The following is a 22,803-nucleotide window of genomic DNA, read 5'->3' as shown; positions in this document are numbered from 1 at the left end:
ATAGTTCCGTACACAGTCTTGTCCCTTTGGCTTTTTTGCCATTTTCAAAATGTTATTTTGCGCCTAATCAAATGTTTTATGGCCACAATTCATCTCGGAGCTGGTTGGCTTGGTTCCAGGCTTAAAACTCTTAAACATTTAATGAAATGTCAATAGAGATATTGAACGGTGAAAAACTTCCGGAACCAGAGCCGTTAAAAAAAGTGTGCGGCCAATGTTGAGCTATTGATAGTGTCCTGCAATACCTTTAGCTACAAGCTATATTTATATCATATTTGCATGTAGGTCCAAGTATTTGTCCAATTTTATGACCCTTTGTTTAAGGTCCCATGTTGGAAAAAGTGAGATTTTCAAGTTTTTTTTATACCAGTGATGTTTTTCTCTCACATTCAACACTTGCAACTGAACATTTCAACTATGCCATACAAATAATACCCAGATTATCAGGTTTTGTCAGAAGATGCAGGGTCTAGTGAGCTGGTGCCCTTGGGTCTGATGTTTTGTGTTCGTGATCTGTACGACTACACTTATCAGGTATGTGAAGGGGAGCAGCAAATTTCCGCAGGCTTCTTTCCTAGACTCTATCTCCTTCTCACTTGATTGTACCCTATCACATCCCACACCTGAGCCAATGACAATCAAATCTCAGACCCTCAGGCTGAGTTGTACATATCAAGAAGATGGAGTGACTTGTTTCCGGGGAACAGCCTGCCCTGCACACAACCTTTACATTTTGAACTCATAGTGACTTCTTTTCAGGATCTTGGTGTGATTTTTGAAAACCATCATCCAGTGCCTATGTTTTGCTTCTGGTCTGCACTCAAAACCCTTTTCCCTTAATATAATTATGACTCTACAGGATTGTTTCATGCTTTGATGCACACCTTGATTGTTCCCTGCCTTCTTGCTGTCCGCTCTATTTCTATCTCCATGATCCTATTATTGTTCCACATATGTATCTGCTGCTCTGCTGCCCACCCCCTGCCTGCCACATCTTATTTGAAGCTCATTCTTTCTGCAAGACGACTTAAAGGAGAATTCCGGCCAATTTTTACATTAATCTTGATCGCTATAAATATGCGTGTACGTTCGATTGAAAAAAACCCCCGACCCGAATCGGTGCAGGCAACACGGAGTAGCTGCAGCTACGTGTACGAGCTTCCACTGAGCTAAAACGGCAGTTGTCGGGGCAAGTTTTAGAGTGAATTTCTGCCTCTTAACAGACATAAAATGCAATTAAAATGTCTGTGCAACATGAACAGGGTGCTTACGTGACAACAAGATGCGTTTTCAACTCAGACATTGTTTAAATTCACCTACCCTGGTCCCTGTCTCGATCCTGCCGTCCGGTGAGTGTGTTCAGCCAGGCTCCTGTGATAATCATTGGCCCGTTTCCATGTAGTTACATAGTCACTGATATGGACATAACCACTACAGTGCTCAATTACCTATTTTTGAGGGGGGATAAACTTAAAGTTTTCATCGCGAAGGCAGGCAGACCACCACTGCGCCATGGATTGTTGTCGGGATGATTATCACAGAAGCCTGGCTGAACACACTCACTGGACGGCAGCTAGTACCACACTACTGTTTTTTTTTGGGGGGGAATAAACTTCAAGACGTGACATGACCTGTCCTCTGGAGGACATAGCCAGACCACCGCAGCTCCGTTGATTGTTGTTAGGATGATTATCACAGAAGCCTGGCTGAACACACTCACCAGACGGCAGCTAGCAGCTAACGGCTAGCAGCTAGCAACTACCAGCTACCGGCAAGATCGAGACAGGGACCAGGGTAGGTGAATTTAAACAATGTCTGAGTTGAAAATGCATCTTGTTGTCACATAACGGCCCTGTTCATGTTGCACAGACATTTTAATTGCATTTTGTGTCTGTTAAGAGGTACAAAGGCACTCTAAAACTTGCCCCGACAACTGGCGTTGTTAGCTCAGTGGAAGCTTATACACATAGCTGCAGCTACTCCATGTTGCCTGCACCGATTCGGGTTGTTTTTTTTTCAAACGAAAGTACACGCATATTTATAGCGATCAAGATTAACGTAAAATTGTAATGAACTATGCTATTGAGTTGCATTATGGGAAATATAGGATGAATGTTTTTGGCCTCAAAGTCAGGATATCTTGGCCTATGGGGCTTTCATTTTGACCATTAAAAAAAAAAAAGTGTTTAATGTACTACTGTAGGTTAGAGTTGTGTATAACTCCCTGCGTTTAGTCAGAGTAGCTAGGTTTTCTTTTTTTTTTTTTTACTCTGGATCTCTGAATTAGAAGGAATTTTAGGATGTTTTTTTGAGAGTTGACTTTTACTATTTTCTGACAGAATAACCATCCTCCACTGGAGCTGTTCATTGGCTAACATTAGCTAACTCATTTATAAATGGGAAGGGACTGGAGGTTGTTTGCTGCAAGCACAGCAATCTTTCCAACATGCACACTCAGCAGACCTTATCGGGATAAATAAAGATTAAAAACCAACAAGAGTAGAGCTCTAACAGAGTAACTCCTCCACTGTGTGTTACGTTGATATATTGGCCCTACCAAACACAGTGTGTCCAGACTATATATATATATATATATGTCAGGTATCATCTTGGCGCTGTTGTTTAGCAACCTGAAGCCGCCTGTGTGAGAGAGAAAAAGTAGTGATGGAGCAGGAGAGTTAAAGCGGGAGAGGGTGTTGTCAATTGCCGTAAGCTGTGGCGCACTTGTGCCAGTTAACTTGACTGAAGCAGACACACACTTCCATTATGGCGGATTGAAATGTCCACTGGGCCGTGTAAAGGAGTAATGTGTTAGTTATATGGCTTGGACTATGAGGGATTTATGCACATGCTAAACCCATCAATAATGGAACACGAGTAAATCTCTCGCCAGTCTTTGTTTGAGTTCATTAGTTCTGTTTTAGGAGATTCTGTGAGTGGAGAGGCATTAGGAGATTGTGTTTGTGTGTGTGTGTGTGTGTGTGTGTGTGTGATTTAGATTCAATCATGAAAATGTGTTTTAATCTTTCTTATTTGTTTTGTTTTTCATATCCTGCTTGCGCAGGTGTCTCAAAAAATCCAGGTTTTCAACCAATCCCTCTGGCCAATTCTTGCAACTGTCAGCTTCTGAATATGCAATGGGTTATTCATAAGCGACACGCAGAAATATCTAAAAATAAAAAAAAAGTGCGGCCTGTTCATGTCCTCCTCTCTTTATTGCTTTCACACCCAAGCCTTTCTCTCTCTTCACTGTGACTTCAGAAGCAGAGTGGCCTGCGACATGACTCTCCTCTTAGTGTGATGGGAAATCATAGCACTCAGTCCAGCTGTTAAAAAACACTCTTGGAATGAGTATAAAGGCAAGCCCACACACACACACACACACACACACACACACACACTATATGCAATATAACTAAGTACTCTGTATAGCGGCTCTAAGGTAGATGATGTAGGATAGTAAGATGAGCAGGAGACATTATAGCTCCACTATAGAGATGTCTTTTAACAGAGCCCAGATACACTACGTTTCAAAATAAATCATCTTTCAATTAAAGAAGTTAACATAAATTGTTGTTCTTCAGACATTAGAGATACAGAAAGCCTGCTGATGGTGAATGAATTAAGAAATCTGTGGTAATTGCAATTCCCACTTCTCACATTCTTTTGTGATTTTAAAGCTTTTATTCCATTGTAAGTGTGTTATTTCACTGAACAACAGAAAGAAATCCTCTTCCCACCTATCCTCCACTCCCTCCCCTCTCTCATCATGACAACATCTGCTCACAGCTGGGGCTCTATCAGCGTCTGCTTATTATTATTTCAAAGCATATTCCACTGACCAAACTGCTAATATTTGCATTAAGGTCCAAGTAAGCTACAATTCAAACGTAGCTCACTTGCCTGTACAGGCATCTTTAAAGAATATGCTACAAACACATTCTATATCAGATGGGTGTACTGTACACATTTCCGGTTACACTCGTGTGCTGTGGTGTGGTGTGGATTTTCCTCGCTCTCTGCAGTTTTGTTCAAGTTTGGGTTCACTTAGTGCCATGTAGCCTAAAGTGGGCTATCCCTAGCACTAGCAGAACAGAGGCCATCCAGACGGACTGGCAGCTCAACAGCAGTTCAGAGCGTGACGTGAGTCTTTTTCCACTCCGGTCCGAAGCCCAAGGAGCACTCGCTTTATACACCTCCACCTCCCTTCTTCCGCTTCTCCTCCTAAAGGAAAAAAACGGACGTTCATGGAAAATCCTCCCTGTCGGACTCCAACCGAAGTTACCCTGAGGTAACACATGTAGCCGAAAACAAGCGTCTTGTCTGCCCTAGTGCACTTCCTGCGCCGATTTCTTAACGCGCTAGAACTTGCCTGCGCTCCATCAGAGGAGAGCGACGCGGGTGGGCGCTGCTGGTGGTTCTATCCACAGAAAAAGAAGAAGTTAAATGAAGATTTTCTTTTGGACCACAACAACAACAACAACAACAACAACAACACTCATTTGGACTGTATGATTCGGATCGCGAGTGGTCTAAATGTCCCCGTGGCCGGTTTGTGCTGAGGCAGCGACGCGCAATGGGCAGCCCAGCTCATCTAATAGTAGTCGGCTATAAAATAAAAGACCAACGATGTTGTCTGTGGCAAATAAACATGTTCTACAAATGACCTGTTTATTATATTAGAGAAGTTTCTTCTTTAATATATATATTTTTTGCCCTGCTGAAAATTCCGGAAAAGACGACCAACCGGAGCAGGTGCGTGTGTGTGTGTGTGTGTGTGTGTGTGTGTGTGTGTGTGTGTGTGTGTGTCAACCAGCGCAGAGAAGAGAAGAAGGGAGTTGTAAAGAAAGAAGACTTGCTGCATCACGGCGGAATATTTAAACACTGTGTATTTCCGCTGTTCACATTCAGGGGACTTCTTTTTTTGGAGGACAAGAAAGACAAGAAAGTAGCAAGTGTGTCCAGGGAAGCAGAAAGGAGATATGACTATCAACACTGTTCTCCTGTTCTTCATTCTCTCTCTCACAAGTGAGTTCTTTCATATTCTTTAAATAGACCCAGGTATGGATGTGTATTTCAGTGAGATGACGCAGTTCAACTATTGTTGACAATAATCATAAGTGAAGACGCTGTCCATGGTGCTGAAGCACGCATCACTTCTTTGCCGTCCTGCAAAAAAAACCATGAAGACAAAAACTAATAGTCACTCTCTCTCTCTCTCTCTCTCTCTCTCTCTCACACACACACACACACACACACACACACACACACACACACACACACACACACACACACACACACACACACACACACAGGGGAGAGATCACGTTAATTAGGTCTGAGTGAACTGCAGAAGAGAGATAACTTACCACAAAAATGAATGGATGCACAGGTCACATTAAGGGTGGCACTAATTTGATATTGACCTTTTTAAATCAAAATGCTGAGCTAAATCCCAAATATTTCTTTGCTGTCAGTGTTCAGTAAATCTTATTGTGAGAAATCTTCCAAGAAGACAGACTGAACGAACTGCTGCTTTTTTTTTTTTTGCCATGCTACATCCCTGTACATCAGCCATTGGATTTGTATGTACTTAAATTACCCAAAGTAAACAGGCAACGGTTCAAAGTAGCCTACTGCATGTTTCAAAATGTTGTAGTAGCCTACTTGTAGTATTCATTTATATTCTCTAACAAGCAGAAAGATAATCTGAAGATATAACAGAATCGGGTCATTTGATTCTATCAGTGTGGCTTGGGGCCACTCTTAGAATTCTTTGACTATAGTTTGTAAAAAACAAAAAAAAAAAAAAAGGCAGTAAAATTCTCTTCTTTTTTTACATTTTAATTATTTATGTTACCATTTCTATCTCCCTATAGTTAAATGCTATTCAAACCCTTCTTTACATGACAGGAATGTCAATGTGGTGGTAAACCACCAAATCACTTTCGTTTATAGAAATTACATTTCCTTTACATGATTTCTTAACAGTAACCCACTTCCCACTTCTGTTACTTACTCTGCTGTACTGCTCTTTCTAGTCTTATTTTTAATACATACTGTGTATATATATTTATACTTATATTGTTTATATTCTAATATTTGATTTTCTTAACCTTCTTATATTTAGAGAATGTGTGACATGCACCTACAACACCAAAACATATTTCTTGTTTGTGTAAAGAACGTACTTGGCAGTAAAGCTTTTTCTGATTCTGATTCTAACTGCCCAATTTGAAAAACATTAATTGCAAAAGGTAGTTTGGGTGTATTTGTAGAGTGTAAACAAGTCCGCAGGCTAGAATATGAAGGACATGACCTCACTGTTCTTAATAATAGCTACGGCCCTGAGTGTAGCTTATATAGCTATTCTCTGTGCGTTCTGTTTTGTCATCGTATTGTTTCTGTAAATAGCAAAACAACATTGGCAGGTTCCAATGTGTGCATGTTGTTTAGTTCATGTTGCCTTAAAAAAAGACATTGTGGAAAGGATCTTACACAACCTGTCTTACCTAATTGTGTTCTGTAACATTTGATTTACATTGTTAGTGTAGAGCTGGATGATCAGTCTGAGCCCATTATGACTTTATTTAGAAAGAGACACAAACTCAGAAGACCCCTGTGTGTCCCAAAAGGGAAGGATGTGGTATGTCTTTGAATAACACTCAACCTTTGCCTCAGAGACAAGGTTTAAAAAATTATGTGTAGTGGTCATACTTTTAAAATAGTTGTAAGTAAGAGCAGATGGGCACTTTGAATAATTTACAGAAGGCTATTTTATACCTACCACCGGAGAGCTCTGTCTCCTGTCTTTTAGGAAGAACACTTCAATGTCTCCACCACTGACCTGAAAGCAAAGCTTCCTTTTATTAACCTGACCTTCACAACGTCATCATAAGTCCGTGTTTGCCATCCATTGTTTTGATTGAGAGACCCCTAGCTGCAGAAAATTACATATTGTATGTTTAATAGAGTGTTGACTTGTGTCTTTTCCCCAAAACTGTATTATGTCTTAGGCTGGACTTATCTTTTAGTAGGGCTTTACTAAAGAAAAATGAACAAGACCGAAAACGAAAAAATCCGAGCCATCAACAACTGGACTCAGACAAAGATCTGGTATGACAGGAAACATAGTCAAGCATTAATCTGTAACATCCATCAAGGGAAAGATACCCTGAAATTGAGGTTTGAATTATTTAAATGATGTAATACACCGAGAAGGCACATAGCACTCTGCGGTGTCTTCCACCATGTTGTTGTGAGTGTTTGTATTTCCATGAAGGTCTGAAGACTTGACCTGAGTGATGTACCACCAAGCGAGATCGACGGAGCCAGGGCTTTCTTTGCCTTAGCTGGCTCGACAAGACTGTCTCATCAGACATAACGGGTACCACGAGAAGTGGTTATCAACTTGCTCTGTTAACCCAGGATTTCTTCTTCAGGCTTTGTACACATTCCCATAAAAGCATCATTTGACTCTTCTACTGCACAAAATGGACGGATCCCATGCCACCTACTTCCGCCTATGTAACCTAAAGCGTTACAGCACCTTAAAGGTCCAGTGTGTAACGTTTTTAGTTGTTCATTATCAAAATCAACGTTCACAAACTTGTCCTTTTTCATGAATATTTACCACCACCATCAATTCCAAGTATTCCTTTTGGCTTGAAATGTTACATTTGCATTCGCATGAACTGAGGTAGACGCTCCATATTCATGCTCCATCTTGAAATATGTTAGCCGGCAAGGGACATACAGGACAAACTGCTCCGTCTTTCGGGTTTTCGCTGTCACATGATAAACTCACAGGTGCTGCTAATGCTGCTAATGGGTATCGTAGCTTCCCGGCCCCGGCAAGTTTGAAAAAGGAAACATGGAGACGTATTCAAGATCCAAATTTCAGGAACAGGAGTGTAGAGACCGGCTTTTTGAAGCGTGAAGGCTACCGTAGAAAGTAATACGTACTTTAAACTGCATGGCATGAGAGAGTTGATTGCGATGTATGATCTCAACACTAGATGGGAGAAATTCCTACACATTGGACCTTTAATACGGGAAATACAGGCCTTTCTGTTGCATTGAGACCACTCCAGATACAATCTGAATTTGATTAAGGGCTCTAACTATTAGCTTAACCTTTAGTTTAACTTTAACATCTCTACTGCACACATAGACTACTCAGGTTCTTACTTTATGGCAAGTCATTTATCTTATGAAGTTACAATAAACTGTAGGCTGAAGTTCTTTTCTTAACTTCGTATAGATTCCCCAGCCTCTCTTGCTTCCAAAAAGCTAAACACATTAGCGTTCACAGTGACATGAAAACTTGAAACAGCAGGTTGCTGTTGTGAGAAAAAAAAAAAGAAAAAAGAAGAACATTCATGCTCACTCAGCCTTCCCTGCGTGTAGTCTTACAAAAACAGACAATTCATGGGGCACAGAGGGGGTGAAGCATTCCACATATTAAATGTTCTCTGTGCTGTTGTCAGTTTGTTTGACAATGTAGACATAATGGCTGTGGAAGTCAGGAGAGTGGGTCAAAAGCATTCCGCTTTTGACTTATTTATACGATCACTTTTACGTAACCAATAATTTAGGGCTGAGGAAACATAAAGCTTCAGGGATCCTCTCAAAGGGAAGGATGCATGACTGGATTTTTGTTTGTTCTTTTTGCTCCAAAACCCTGCAGTAAAGCGCAAGACTGCAAGACGCACACCCATACACACACTCACATCGCCTTAGTGCCCTTTAGTAAATTTACTTCATTTACAGCCAACTTGTTTATTGTTCATCATTCGTGGTTGACACTGGCTTGAAAACATACTGTGATAGAGAGGGTGTCACGCATGGAACTGCAACACACACGCACACATAATGTGGTGACATTTTTGTATTCAGTGTTACACTACCCATAGACAAATGCTTTGTTCATTTCAAGCAGAGCATGTAAAGGTATGTGCAAGTGTACCTGTCTGATTTTAAAGGTATAGCACTTTCAAAATAAAATGTTTTCCCACTCTCTGTGTTCTGAATGGTCTGTAGGCAGCAGGGCAGAGAATGCAGAGGAGCGGCTGGTGAACTACCTGTTGGGTCCAGAGCGCTACAACAAACTGATCAGACCAGCTGTCAATAAGAGCCAACAGGTCACCATCTCCATACAGGTGTCTCTGTCGCAGCTCATCAGTGTAGTAAGTATGCTTGTATAGAAAAACACACGTTTGTACACATGCGCAAATACAGATTATCAGAAAAGCTTTGGGGCTCAAATGCTCGTTATTCCTACTTTACCTATTTCATAACGGTGACATCCTGATTGTGACAAAATGTGTTTAAGCATATAAACAAAACCCCTTTTCATATCGTCGCTGTCGGGGGAAAACCTTGTATGTCCTTGCATTTCAGGAAATGAAAATATTACATTGAGCTATTTACCTTCGCTAAAGTCAGATGTTATCACCTCATCGGTGTTTAAATATTTGTAAAACCAACAGACTCAAGGGCTCATATTATGCTTTTTGGCTTTTCCCCTTTCCTTTATTGTGTTATATATCTTTTTTGTGCACGTTATAGGTTTACAAAGTGAAAAAGCCCAAAGTCTACCCCAAAGGGACTTACCATCTTCAACAGAAAAAACAGCTCTATCGTAGTCCAGCCTTTACTTCTGTGACAAACGTGTGTAATTTTGTAACACATGTTATAATGCTCGCCTAGCTGCTAGCATGGCACTCCCTCATACTCTGCTTCTGAATGGCTAACAGTGCTTACTGAGCATGTGCGACTCCCAACAAAGATGGTACAGAAGTGTGATGCCTCACTCTGTAGCTAAAACAGAGCGCTCAACACACAGGGTGAAAAGAGGAGCTGCAGCAATGTGCAGTACAACACAAATATGGTGTTTTCTGAAAATTAAACCACATAAACCTATTCCGATATAACCTCTAAATACAATTTTGAACCTGAAAATTAGCATAATATGAGCACTTTAAAGCAACACTAAGTAACGTTTCCCGATTCGGTCCCCCTACAGGTTGGAAGCACAATTGTCCATTACATTATATTATGCAAGTTTGCCAGATCGGGTAGCAGATCTGTAGTTCGAATGAACTGGACAATGTAATGTAATGGACAATTACGCTTCCAACCTGTAGGGGGACCGAAGCAGGAAAAGCTACTTATGGCGTTTTTCCATTACATGGTACCTGCTTGACTTGCCTCGACTCTACTCGCCTTTTTTGGTTTTCCATTACGAAAAAAAGTCCCTAGTACTAGCTAACGGGTACTTTTTTTAGTACCACCTCCGTCCAGGTTCCAAGCGAGCTGAGGCGATACCAAAAGGTGACGTGAAAACCTGCAGACTACTGATTGGTCGGAGAGAATCGTCACTAATCACTGCGTCATCATTGCTAGCGACAGACAGGGGGTGTCCTGAAAAAAACCGCCAATTTTAAATAGTTTAGCCAGCGGTGTTTCATGAGGCAGTACTAAATCTGCGATGGAAAATGGAGGACGGGGCACCGCGGCCGAGTCGAGCCGAGTAGAGTAGAGTAGAGCTGGTACTAGCAGTGGGTATGCGCCATATGTGTTGCTTTAAAGGTTGACCAATAGCATTGATTTATGACTTTTTTTTTTTAAAATGATACAGTTTGGAGATACAACGCTTCTGCCCGACAGCGACGATATATTATCATGAATCTGACCTGGCAACTTGGAATCATTTCTTTTAAAGCTTCTAGCAATTCTTGCACATCACGGCTCATAACAAACTTGCAACATGTAGTAACATTTCATACTTTGTGTTTTAAATGTGGTGTCATGACCTACAGACACATCACTGGTATGCTTGTCTTTAAAAAGTCATGATGGGCAGGCTGCATTGTAAAGCCCCTGCAGGCCCACAGCCCCCCCCCCACACACACACACACACACACACACACACATAGGAGTTTTTCACTTATGTAGCCTGATTAGTGCTCTTCTCACGTCATTGTGGATGTGTACCAACTGTGTTTGATTGACATCTCCATCAGGGCGGGACAGTTCAAAGAGTCACGCCACATCACGTGAATCCAACCATTGCTCCACCCGATAGGCCTTTTTCATATAGGACAGGGTTACTAATAACATTATATAATAAAAAACATTAACAATGCCTCATACACATACATCATACATTATTACTGCTTCAGTACAGTCTCCCTTAAATGAAACTCAAACAATATCGCTACATAAGTATAACAACAGCATTGAATACATATTACATTATTATATGTGTTATAACAAAAAGGTTATGGTAATGCAGGTTAGGTGAACTGGCAACTTCAAATTGCCTGTAGGTGTGAATGAGTCTGCCTCTGTTTGTCTGTCTCTTTGAGTTAGCCCTCTGACTGATATACGTCGCCTCACACCCAATGCATTCTGGGATAGGCTGCAGCCCTCCTGCAACCCTGAATAGGATAAGCAACTTAGAAAATGGACCGATGGATCATTTTGGACATTTTTTGTTTAAAGGAAGTATATCTTATAGTGCAGTCACGTCAGCATTGGCCCCACATTGATTTCAATGATGCAATGCTTTAGTTTCCTGTCATAGCCATATCCCGCTCAGATGCCTTGTGTGACATTTAATCATACATATTTGCCATCTCAAATTATTCTAAATATTACAATTTATAATGTGTTGTATTCTCTAACTTATGACCACACATATATACTCTGGGTGGATGCTCTGCACTCTAAAACTCCTGCACAATAAAAAACAACTCAGCTCTGTATTAAGTCTAACTTTGTGACATTTGTGAAGGTGTTGGAAGGGATGCTATTTTGCCTCAAAATGGTTATGTTATTGCGTCCACTCCCTGAAGGTGTGCTTTCACATTTTGGCTTTGACTTTTAGTGTGTTTATAAAAGCCCTGCCAGTGGACAGCATTGTAATAATTCAACCATTTATATTTTAAAGTAAAATCTTATGGACATGATGCTCATTGTTTCACAAGCTGATTGTTGTTTTCTTACAGAATGAGAGAGAACAGATAATGACGACCAACGTGTGGCTGTTTCAGGTACAATACAATCTTTCTTACTGCCTAGTGCACATACAGTGTTCAATACACGGCATGTACATTAGGCCTATGTGTGTTTGTCTTTGTCAGTTTATAAACGCTCTCTCTGCAGGAGTGGAATGACTACAGACTGAGATGGGACCCAGAGAAGTATGAAGGCATCAAGAAGCTACGAATACCATCCAAACACATCTGGCTTCCTGATATAGTGCTCTACAACAAGTAAGTATGTGCATGTCATTCTACCAAAAAGAAGACCAGTTTGTCTGTATTTGAGTTAGAGGATCTGGTTCTATTATACTGTTTTTAAGTCAGTATAATGAAAAGAAAACAGCATTAACATTAATGGATTACAGTATGGTATTAATAGAGGTACAGTATATTTTTCTACAGTATTAAGATATTTTCCACCATTATTTTCATTTGAAGCAGAAAATCTGCTGCTAAAATAAGCCTGTTTTTTTTCTATGGGGATTTTGTAATTATCATTTTCTGCATTCTCTCTTCCGGTTAGTAAGTGCTTTACAGTGTGCGAAATACCCGTCAATATTCCGGGGGGTCCCCATCTCCGGATTGTTGGGATGCACAACAATCAAGGAGAGGCAAAGTTGTGCATTACAATGCAGACATGACAATAATTGGCACCAATCTGGCGCACTTACAAGAGCAATCATCTGAATAAATGCCAGGTGTAGCCTATCGGAGACTGGCACGCAATCAGTGCACTTGCAAATGAGAGCCTGCAGTATGACCGATCGTGTGACATTATTTAACCATCCATCTACAGCAAATACAATCAGACAGATACATCACTGAACACATACACAAAGCACATTCGCCTAACCGTGCAAACAGGCCATCTCTGAAATTGAAAAAAGCACCACAATGTCTGCTTTTATTATCACTTCAGACAATCATCACGGAGAGTTTGGGTTCGTCTGATTATTATCATTGCAATGAAGGGAAAAAAAGGCCTACAGTGCTGCCTCAAACGTTAGCCGACTTCAAATATGTCTTATTCAAGTGCTAAATGTAATTATACTCTGTGAATCCGTACTCTCTTTAATCTTACATGTCACCCACAACCTTTTACAGTGCTGATGGCGTGTACGAGGTTTCCTTCTACTGCAACGCTGTGGTCTCCAACACAGGAGACATCTTCTGGCTTCCACCGGCCATCTACAAGTCGGCCTGCGCCATCGAGGTGCAGAACTTCCCCTTCGACCAGCAGAACTGCACTCTCAAGTTCCGCTCCTGGACCTACGACCACACAGAAGTGGATCTGATCCTCACCAGCGACTTTGCCAGTCGCGACGACTTCACGCCAAGCGGAGAGTGGGACATCGTCTCGCTCCCGGCGCGCAAAAACGAGGACCCCAACGACATCACCTACCTGGATATCACCTATGATTTCGTGATCAAGAGGAAACCCCTGTTTTACACCATCAATCTGATCATCCCGTGTGTGCTGATCACGTCGCTGGCTATCCTGGTGTTCTACCTGCCGTCAGATTGCAGGGAGAAGATGACACTGTGCATCTCAGTGCTGCTGGCGCTCACTGTGTTCCTGCTGCTGATATCAAAGATAGTGCCACCCACCTCTCTCGCAGTGCCTCTCATAGGTCAGTCATATTGATGTGTTATAAACCATGATACCTCAAGTTTTCAAATAGCGTCCAGGGTCATTCACAGTACCCAATTTTCCCATTGGGTCCCATTTTTTTTATTTCTATGCTATTTTGTGCAAACTCACATTAAAGGTCCTATGACATTCTGTATTTTGGATGCTTTTACATAGGCCTTAGTGGTCCCCTAATACTGTATCTGAAGTATCTTTTACATAGGCCTTAGTGGTCCCCTAATACTGTATCTGAAGTCTCTTTTATATAGGCCTTAGTGGTCCCCTAACACTGTATCTGAAGTCTCTTTTATATAGGCCTTAGTGGTCCCCTAACACTGTATCTGAAGTCTCTTTTATATAGGCCTTAGTGGTCCCCTAATACTGTATCTGAAGTCTCTTTTATATAGACCTTAGTGGTCCCCCTAATACTGTATCTGAAGTCTCTTTTATATAGGCCTTAGTGGTCCCCTAATACTGTATCTGAAGTCTCTTTTATATAGACCTTAGTGGTCCCCTAATACTGTATCTGAAGTCTCTTTTATATAGGCCTTAGTGGTCCCCTAATACTGTATCTGAAGTCTCTTTTATATAGACCTTAGTGGTTCCCTAATACTGTATCTGAAGTCTCTTTTATATAGACCTTAGTGGTCCCTTAATACTGTATCTGAAGTCTCTTTTATATAGACCTTAGTGGTCCCCTAATACTGTATCTGAAGTCTCTTTTATATAGACTTAGTGGTCCCCTAATACTGTATCTGAAGTCTCTTTTATATAGACTTAGTAGTCCCCTAATACTGTATCTGAAGTCTCTTTTATATAGACCTTAGTGGTCCCCTAATACTGTATCTGAAGTCTCTTTTATATAGACCTTAGTGGTCCCCTAATACTGTATCTGAAGTCTCTTTTATATAGACCTTAGTGGTCCCCTAATACTGTATCTGAAGTCTCTTTTATATAGACTTAGTGGTCCCCTAATACTGTATCTGAAGTCTCTTTTATATAGACTTAGTGGTCCCCTAATACTGTATCTGAAGTCTCTTTTATATAGACTTAGTGGTCCCCTAATACTGTATCTGAAGTCTCTTTTATATAGACTTAGTGGTCCCCTAATACTGTATCTGAAGTCTCTTTTATATAGGCCTTAGTGGTCCCCTAATACTGTATCTGAAGTCTCTTTCCTGAAATTCAGCCTTGGTGCAGAATTACAGCCACTAGAGCCAGTCCTACAATGAGCTTTACTTAGGACGTGCCATTTCTGTGTCTGTAGCTTTAAATAATATTGAGGAGGAGAGAGGGGGGGCAAGGTGGAGGGTGGGGGTGTGGCATTGACCAACTGCCACTTCGCTTGTTTTCAAGCCATGATGTCTCTCTCTTTCTCATGGGTGGGCCAAATTCTCTGGGCGGGGAAAGCAGAGAAAGGGGCGGTAACCTTTCCCCTTATGACATCATAAGGAGGAGATTCCAGATCGGCCATCAGAGCAGGATGCCCAGGGCTCGGTTTACACCTATTGCCATTTCTAGCCACTGGGGGACCATAGGCAGGCTGGGGGAACTCATATTAATGTTAAAAAACCTCATAAAGTGAAATGTTCATGCCATGGGACCTTTAATAATCTCAAGGGGCATAATCCCTTGCTTTCCTGGTAGGCTTTCAATATGAAAAATGTGCAGGAATTGCTGACTATTAACTTAATAGCAACTTAATAGCAAACAAAAGAACAGCAAAGTAAGTCAAGTTTATTTATTTATTTTGAAGCACATTTAAACACAGCTTATGCCAACCAAAGTTCTGTACAACATATATAATAGTATAAAAGAACATTCAAATGTAAAAATAAAAAAAGCAGAAAGAAAACATAACATACCAACGGCAACAACAAGCAGCACTTCACAAATACAGAATTATAGACATGATAGCACATTGAGGGATTAGTGGGCTAAAGGGCCAATTAATAAAATGGTGTCTTTGTGATTTAAAAACAGAAACTGAGGGAGCACATCTGATATCTAGCTGGTTTAAGAGTTGTGGAGCAGCAACTGCTAAGGCTCTGTCACCTTTTGGTTTTGGTTGTGATCGTGGGACATACAGGAGAGATTTGTCGTCAGATCTAAGAGACCTTGGGGCTGGGTGCCGGTAAATAAGATCTGTGATATAAGACGGGGCCTGACCATTTAAAGCCTCGAAGGCGATCAGCAGGGTCTTAAATTGGATTCTAAAGTGAACAGGGAGCCAATGAAGAGAGACTAGCGCTGGGGTGATGTGCTCACACTTTTTAGTGCCAGTCAACATCCTTGCAGCTGCATTTTGTACCATCTGTAGTTGAGTTAATAAAGACTGGGGAAGGCCTGCATATGGGGAGTTGCAATAGTCCCGTCTGGATGTAATGAAGGCGTGAATTACTTTTGTCCATATCATGGAAGGACCAAATTGTGCTTGAGTTTGGAAATGGTTTTTAACTGATAGGAACTATTTTAACAACAGCACTGAATTGTTTTTCAAATATGACGCCAAGATCTTTTGCATGTGACTTCACATGTGTGGAATTGCTCAGTACATGAAGATAGTATTATAGTAATAGTATTTTTGTTAAAATTTGAAATGCAGAGCAGCAAATAGGTATGATTCTGTTCAGGGGCGCAACTACCCAGTGTCAGAGGGGTATGCAGCAACAATTTTGCCCCCCCCAAAGAAAAGAAAAAAAAAGAAAAGAAAAGAAAAAGTGTTTTCGGACATCATCATGTATGGGCTTTAAATAATAAAGGTATTTTAAAGTATATCAGTGACATTAACGGTTGCCCAGTTGCCCTTGGCAACCAAATTGTGACAATTGGCAACCTAATCATCACCTCTTGTTGATGTGATTTGAGTGGTGAGTGGCTTTCCATCTCTGTCTGCACTATTCTTCCCCCAAAAAGGACACAGTGAATAGGTTGGTCAACAGATCTTCAAACCATACTGGACATTTAGTTTTGTGTGGTCTAACTAATAGAACTCCTACCTGATGTCATCACTGGTTTCATCTCTACCTGATGTCATCACTGGTCTCATCTCTACGTGATGTCATCACTGGTTTCATCTCTACGTGATGTCATCACTGGTCTCATCTCTACGTGATGTCATCACTGGTTTCATCTCTACGTGATGTCATCACTGGTCTCATCTCTACGTGATGCCATCGCCGACCTCATGTCTGTCTCATTCACTCCTTGCCTGTGTTCTTCTCCACTAAGACATAATGTCAAACAAACATTATGTAATTTACATTTTTCATTAGTTTTTCCATATTAATAATATTAAGAAATTAATCTGTTGGTATCAAGTGGCTCCCTCTACACTTCCACCTAATGTTAGACCTACCTGTTGCCTTCCCCTGTGTTTCCTGATCCACCATCCTCACACCTGAATGAACTCACTGTTAAATATAGCAGCCTGAATTCAGTTCTTATCAGCCTAGTGATGGCATCAGATAAAACAACTAGTATGCAGTAAGGTTGTGCTGCTGTTGAAATTACATTCACATTTTGTATTTTAAATATATATATTTTTTTAATATTTATTTGTTTTCCTTCTTGTCATGTATTGTGCATGCTACCTTATGTTATTTTACCTTAATAAAATTGAGATATGTCATGCATGGGATTGGTAACTTAGGGTTTAACCAAAATCTAAATGTAGCTATCAGCAACATTGGTTTGCATCAAGTTAGCAAACACGAGCCAGTCTGTTAACATGAATATTTGCAAGCCTCCAAGTTTGGTAACAAATATATGCATGATTTCATGGTAAACCAGAGTTACAGCATTAGTTATGTTTTCTGGATTCTTGTCATTTATTGTACATGGTACCTTATATTTACCAGTTTTCAGCTCAGCAACCTCAGTTTTGCATATTCTAAGCTAGCCGTAAACCCCCATTTGGCTGCTACATTCCCAGTGTTAGCAAACGCTAGCTAATCTGTTAACATGAATATTTGCAAGCCTCCAAGCTCAGACGTCACACTTTAAATCCTACCTGTTGCCTTTCACCATCCACTTATTTAACTGCTTGACTTTTGACTTGACTTATTTTATTTTTTTTATTATTTTTTACCATCGCTTTGGCGCCCCCCCATGCGCCGCATATATTGCATACTCACTTTTTGCGCCGCTGATTCTGTTGTACTGATGGACTTAGTGATGTGGAAATGTACGTCCTAAAAAATGTCAGCCATGCGCTGCCTTTATTAGAGACTTATTTGTCCATGTTGGACATGCAGTCAGCAATTACTGTATTTGAGACTCATTATTGATTACCTAGAAACAAATGACAGCAGCAATATGTATTTGTTCTTGATGGCATCTTGTCTTTTCTTTCTCTAAGGTAAATACTTGATGTTCACCATGGTGCTGGTCACTTTCTCCATTGTGACCTCCGTCTGTAACCTCAATGTGCACCACCGCTCCCCATCCACCCACCACATGCCTGACTGGGTCAAACACTTCTTCTTAGTCCGCCTCCCCACCTTCCTCTTCATGAGGCGTCCAGGCTCTTTCAACGTTCGTGATAAACTCCGCAGGAAGTATGCCAACCAGAGTAGCGTTGGGAAAAACAATTTCCAGAGCGGCACAGAAAAGAAGCAGTACTCCAACATCAGACTCGGTGGGATCCGAACAGATGCCGACTCTATCTATGTGAATGAGGACTTGGCGCACAAGTTCTGCTGGAAGGATGACGACATCCCGGATGGGGGTGGTGGGTTTTCAGACCTCCGGAGGACTTTGCCTGTTCAGTGGGATGCGGATGTGGAGGAGGCAGTGGATGGAGTGAGATACATCGCAGAACACATGAAGACAGAAGATCACGATGATAGGGTGAGGACATAAAGCCATGGTTAAAAGAATAAATAGTGATGAAAAGCAGGAAGAGATAGGATCAAAGGATGAAAGAAAGGGAAGACAGAATATATTATTGGAATGAATGGGGGAAGGAAAGACCTACAAAAGCACATTATGGAGAGGTTATCAGGACTAGATAAGACACGGAACATGTCTTAAATCTTTTAGTATTTGCTTTTGTCCTTCTGTGGCATTATTACAACCTGCCAATCATCTATATTCTTTTCTGAAAACCTCAGAAAACCATGCAGCTGTAATTGCTCATGGCAAATTCTTCATCAAGCTGCCTCTCTTCCTTTCGGCTGCAGTGCTTTTAAAAATGATGACCTGATATGCATTTGGTGTCCTAAAAGCTTCATAGACACAGCAGCAGGTAATACAATACTGCTTCTTAATAAGCAGTATGCTCATTTAGTTGGTTAAAAACATTGTCTCCGGTTGACTTTATTGTCTACAGCCGTCTTGTATTTAAACAAGAACCCAATGGTCTTAAAGGCATAGTCCGGATTCTTTGAAATGGCGTTGTATGAGGTACTTATCCAAAGTCAGTGTAATCGCTACAGTAGATGGCGGTCGGCACACTGGGGAACCAGACAGGAGTATCGACACGGATGCTAAGCAATGTACAGCTGTTGACGGGGGCAGCAGCAAAACATATTTAAGCCACCTAAAAAAGGCCCACCTAAGTGTACACCATTTAGAATATTTTCATCAGTTTACCTTGCCGTGAGACAGCTCTTTCTGGCCGGAATTATTTTATCTCACAGAACATAGGAGTTGCTGTTCTACCGCTGCCTTGTTCGCTTAGTTAGTTTGTAGTCTCGCTTTGCCAGACCGTCCTCCAAAACGCGCTGAAGGAGGGTCTGGCTACTCCACATAGCATTCGGGGGATGGGAGGAAAACATGCTCTGTTGCTGGCATTTCTTTAAACCAATCAGAATCATCATGGGCGGCGCTATACTCCGCACAGAGCCGCGGCAAAATAGTTGTGCAAGAGAAAACTCAGATTGGACAGATAGTCTAGCTAGCTGTCTGGATTTACCCTGCAGAGATCTGAGGAGCAGTTAACCATAGTCCTCACAAATCCACCGAATTTAAAATTATGGAGGAAGGAAACTGCACGGGAGCAATCCCGGAAGTTGAACGTCAAGGATATAGACTAGTTAGATTGTGTTATTGTGTGACTTTGGGATTTTAAAAGGGTTATTTTGGATTAATTTTTAACCTGCTTTCAAACAGTGTGGAAATGCTACACAGTGGATGTACTCATCTTAAATGGGTCTTTTTATTTTACGTAACTTATAACCCCACAAACTAATGTAGTTAGTTATTGATGTGCTCTGTGGCCTTGGAAGTAATACTAGGTTACTGCTGTTGGTGGTATGCTGTTTACTTATTTCCAGTTGCTAAGCTACCATTGCACAGTCACTGTTAGGGGGAGGGGTCTAGCAAATGATCAGTTGTAAAATAAGTGGATTATGAGTACACAGACCTTTAGAGCTCATGTTCTTCTGACCCATAAGTTAAAACTTTGCGTTTCCCTGAAGGTCTGTTCCTTTATAGTGATGCTTTGATCTGTCTTAACAACCTGTAATAATCTAAAGTTGTTGGTTTTGTTCCAGATCATAGAAGACTGGAAGTACGTAGCCATGGTGATAGACCGTCTGTTCCTGTGGATCTTTATCTTGGTGTGTGTGGTGGGAACTCTGGGGCTCTTCATGCAGCCGCTGTTCCAAAGCTATAACACACCCACTGCTGATGACACAGAGTGAGTCACATACACATTAAAATTCATCACAACACATCTCTTAACTTGGCAAAGACTGTCATTTAAATGTCCAAAATATAAGTGAAACATACTGTTTTCTGTATACCCGTTAAAAGACTTGACCCCATGCTTCTACACAAAGAGGCTCAACATTTGTATTGCATTTGACGTGTCAAGTCACTTTGTATTTAAGCAGTTTTACTAGTAGTAGGCCTTGTTTGTTTGTGACATGAAGCTGCAGCTGCTTCACAATAAAAGCCATACTGGTAAGTGGAAAGCTTTGAATCTAAACTGGATCTGCACTGCATCTTAAAGCTTCAGAGTGGATGAGATAATGGTTATCAACCTGTATAATTGCAACCGTCTTTTGTTGATGCAGATTAATGGCCACTTGGTTGGGATACAGTATGGTAGAATCATAAAATATCTTGTCATTTATGATAAATGGCAGACTTTATGGCAGCCTAAATCAGATAAAAAACAAATTAATTATTGCTTTGACATTTTTCAGTTTGTTTTCTCGCTCTTTCAATTTGCTATTGATTGATTAACAATTGCAAGAAGTGATGAGAACCAGAATCAATATGCAAATCGGAAGTGATAATGTCTAAACTATCGCCATTCCTTTAGTAGTCTTTTGTGTTCATGCTAACTACTTAAATATTTCTCTTCACTTCAAACAAACTGGCTGCTGCCAGAAACATAAAACATAGCATTCATGCACCAGGTGATTTTTGTAGAATAGAATTGTCTTTGTTTCTATTCACTATTTTGTGTTTTTCTTTTGCTAGGTATAGAGATTTCTAGGATGTGTGGACATGAACTTTAACTGTAACAGCTATAACTGAAAGGCTGCACCAGGTGTGGTTCTGGTCTGTCTTTGCTCGTTGGATCTGATACATATCCAGCATAACCAATGCAGCCAGCTACATTGGTTGTGTTTGCAGCAGTGGAGCTCAAACAAACACAATCATACTGGGACACTTTTCTTTTTGAACTGCATGGCTTCTATTTCTGATGGACTATGCCTCCATCCAAGCTCCGCCTTTATCACAGGCATGGCAATCTTGATATACTTTTTATAACTCAAAAAGTGTGCAACAAGAATGACGTTGTCATGGAGCCAAGGTAGTGTCCGTGCAGTTTCTGACACAACATACAAGACAGTTTCAGGCTATTTTACCCAGCTTTTGTTTTCCAAATGTAAAGAACAACCACAAATGACAAAGCTGGTAAAAAAATACTGGTCATCTGTTGTCTTTGTTTTATTTTGGACTGTCTGTGCTGCTGATGGAGCTCTTTACAGACTCAATGTGAAATGGAGGTGCAAAGGTTCATTACACATAGCAACTCCTATAAGACCATGAGGTCTTTCTTTTCTCCTCTGCAAATAAGACAATTTTCCAAATGGACCATCATTTCTCCTTTCACAATACAAGCTTTATTGTAACATCGTGCGGACAATTTGTCCTATCCACCTTTTCTCTTCATAAACATCTGAATGCATCATCTCTCTCTTGCTCCGTCCTTTTCGTGTTCTGCTTCAGAGCTTTGTGCCTCATCTCCAGCCTCCATCTCCCAAGCGGTGTTGTAATTGTTAACGCATTGTCTTATTTTGAAGAATGTATGTTCTCCTCTTGCTTTCTCTTCCTGTCTTTCTCTCACTTGCTTGGTTATTCTCCTATTTTCTCCCTTTGTGTGCTATATCACATCACACTTATAGCAGCACCAGGTTACATACAGTACTAAGCATAAATATGACACTGACTGTATTCTATTACATGTTAAATAAAAAGCTCTGTATTTTATATGTTTGTTCCCCAGTTTATTTCTTACATCTTGTTTCTTTACTTAAAGGACCATACCAGTCAGGGGAAATATAGTTGAACCACTCTCTCAGAAAGTGAGAGGAGAGGAGAAACTATTAGTGGAAGAGAAATCATTTTATTGCTTTTGTGGATGGGGATAACTGACATTGTTGAAAGACCCGGCTGAGTCCTGACAGTGCAGGATGAAAGGAGGTGTTCAGTATTCAGAAGGGGGCAGGCAGGATTGGCAGAAGGTGGTATAAGTATTTTTATACTTTTCAAAAGTTGGTATAACGACACTAATGATCCATTAATTTTATCCCACACTTCATCAAACAGCAACGGAAGACAAGCAGTTGTGTGTTTTGCGTGTGTGTGTGTGTGTGTGTGTGTGTGTGTGTGTGTGTGTGTGTGTGTGTGTGTGAGGTCTTGTGTTTAAGTGTTGCTCTGAAATAATTCAGTGTCCTGAGATAATTCCTGTTATGATTTGACACTATAAATAAAATGAATTGAAATTGAAATACATAATCAGAAAATATGCATTTGTCCTGTTTAAAATCAAAAATAATGTTCGTCTTCGTTATTAGTGAGAAAAATGACAATTTGGCAATTTGTCATTATTTTTTTTTCATTTTCATGGAGACATTTTGTTTTGCGAGTACACACACACAC

At 40.7% G+C, this 22,803-nt stretch overlaps 1 protein-coding gene across 1 annotated transcript; it reads left to right on the top strand.

Annotated features, from left to right (window-relative positions):
- Positions 1–4,982: 4,982 nt before the first annotated feature.
- Positions 4,983–21,130, top strand: LOC144528976 (neuronal acetylcholine receptor subunit beta-2-like). The gene is made up of 8 exons (XM_078267886.1): positions 4,983–5,028; positions 9,043–9,188; positions 12,015–12,059; positions 12,172–12,281; positions 13,155–13,681; positions 18,041–18,531; positions 20,178–20,323; positions 21,115–21,130. Exons 1-8 carry the CDS (start codon positions 4,983–4,985, stop codon positions 21,128–21,130), a joined length of 1,527 nt encoding a protein of 508 aa, XP_078124012.1.
- The last annotated feature ends 1,673 nt before the right edge of the window (positions 21,131–22,803 follow it).

This window comes from Sander vitreus, chromosome 2 (assembly GCF_031162955.1).
Source record: "Sander vitreus isolate 19-12246 chromosome 2, sanVit1, whole genome shotgun sequence".
In the NCBI taxonomy this organism is placed as follows: Eukaryota; Metazoa; Chordata; class Actinopteri; order Perciformes; family Percidae; genus Sander; species Sander vitreus.
Note: the sequence above shows the minus strand (reverse complement) of the source record. Positions and strands in the feature narration are given on the sequence as shown.

Bases quoted from the DNA above. Each gene is read 5' to 3' on its own strand.
- LOC144528976 (XM_078267886.1), top strand. From the start codon at position 4,983: ATGACTATCAACACTGTTCTCCTGTTCTTCATTCTCTCTCTCACAA. The intron at 9,189-12,014 runs GTAAGTATGCTT...GTTTTCTTACAG, and splicing joins TGTCGCAGCTCATCAGTGTA to AATGAGAGAGAACAGATAAT. The intron at 12,282-13,154 runs GTAAGTATGTGC...AACCTTTTACAG, and splicing joins GATATAGTGCTCTACAACAA to TGCTGATGGCGTGTACGAGG.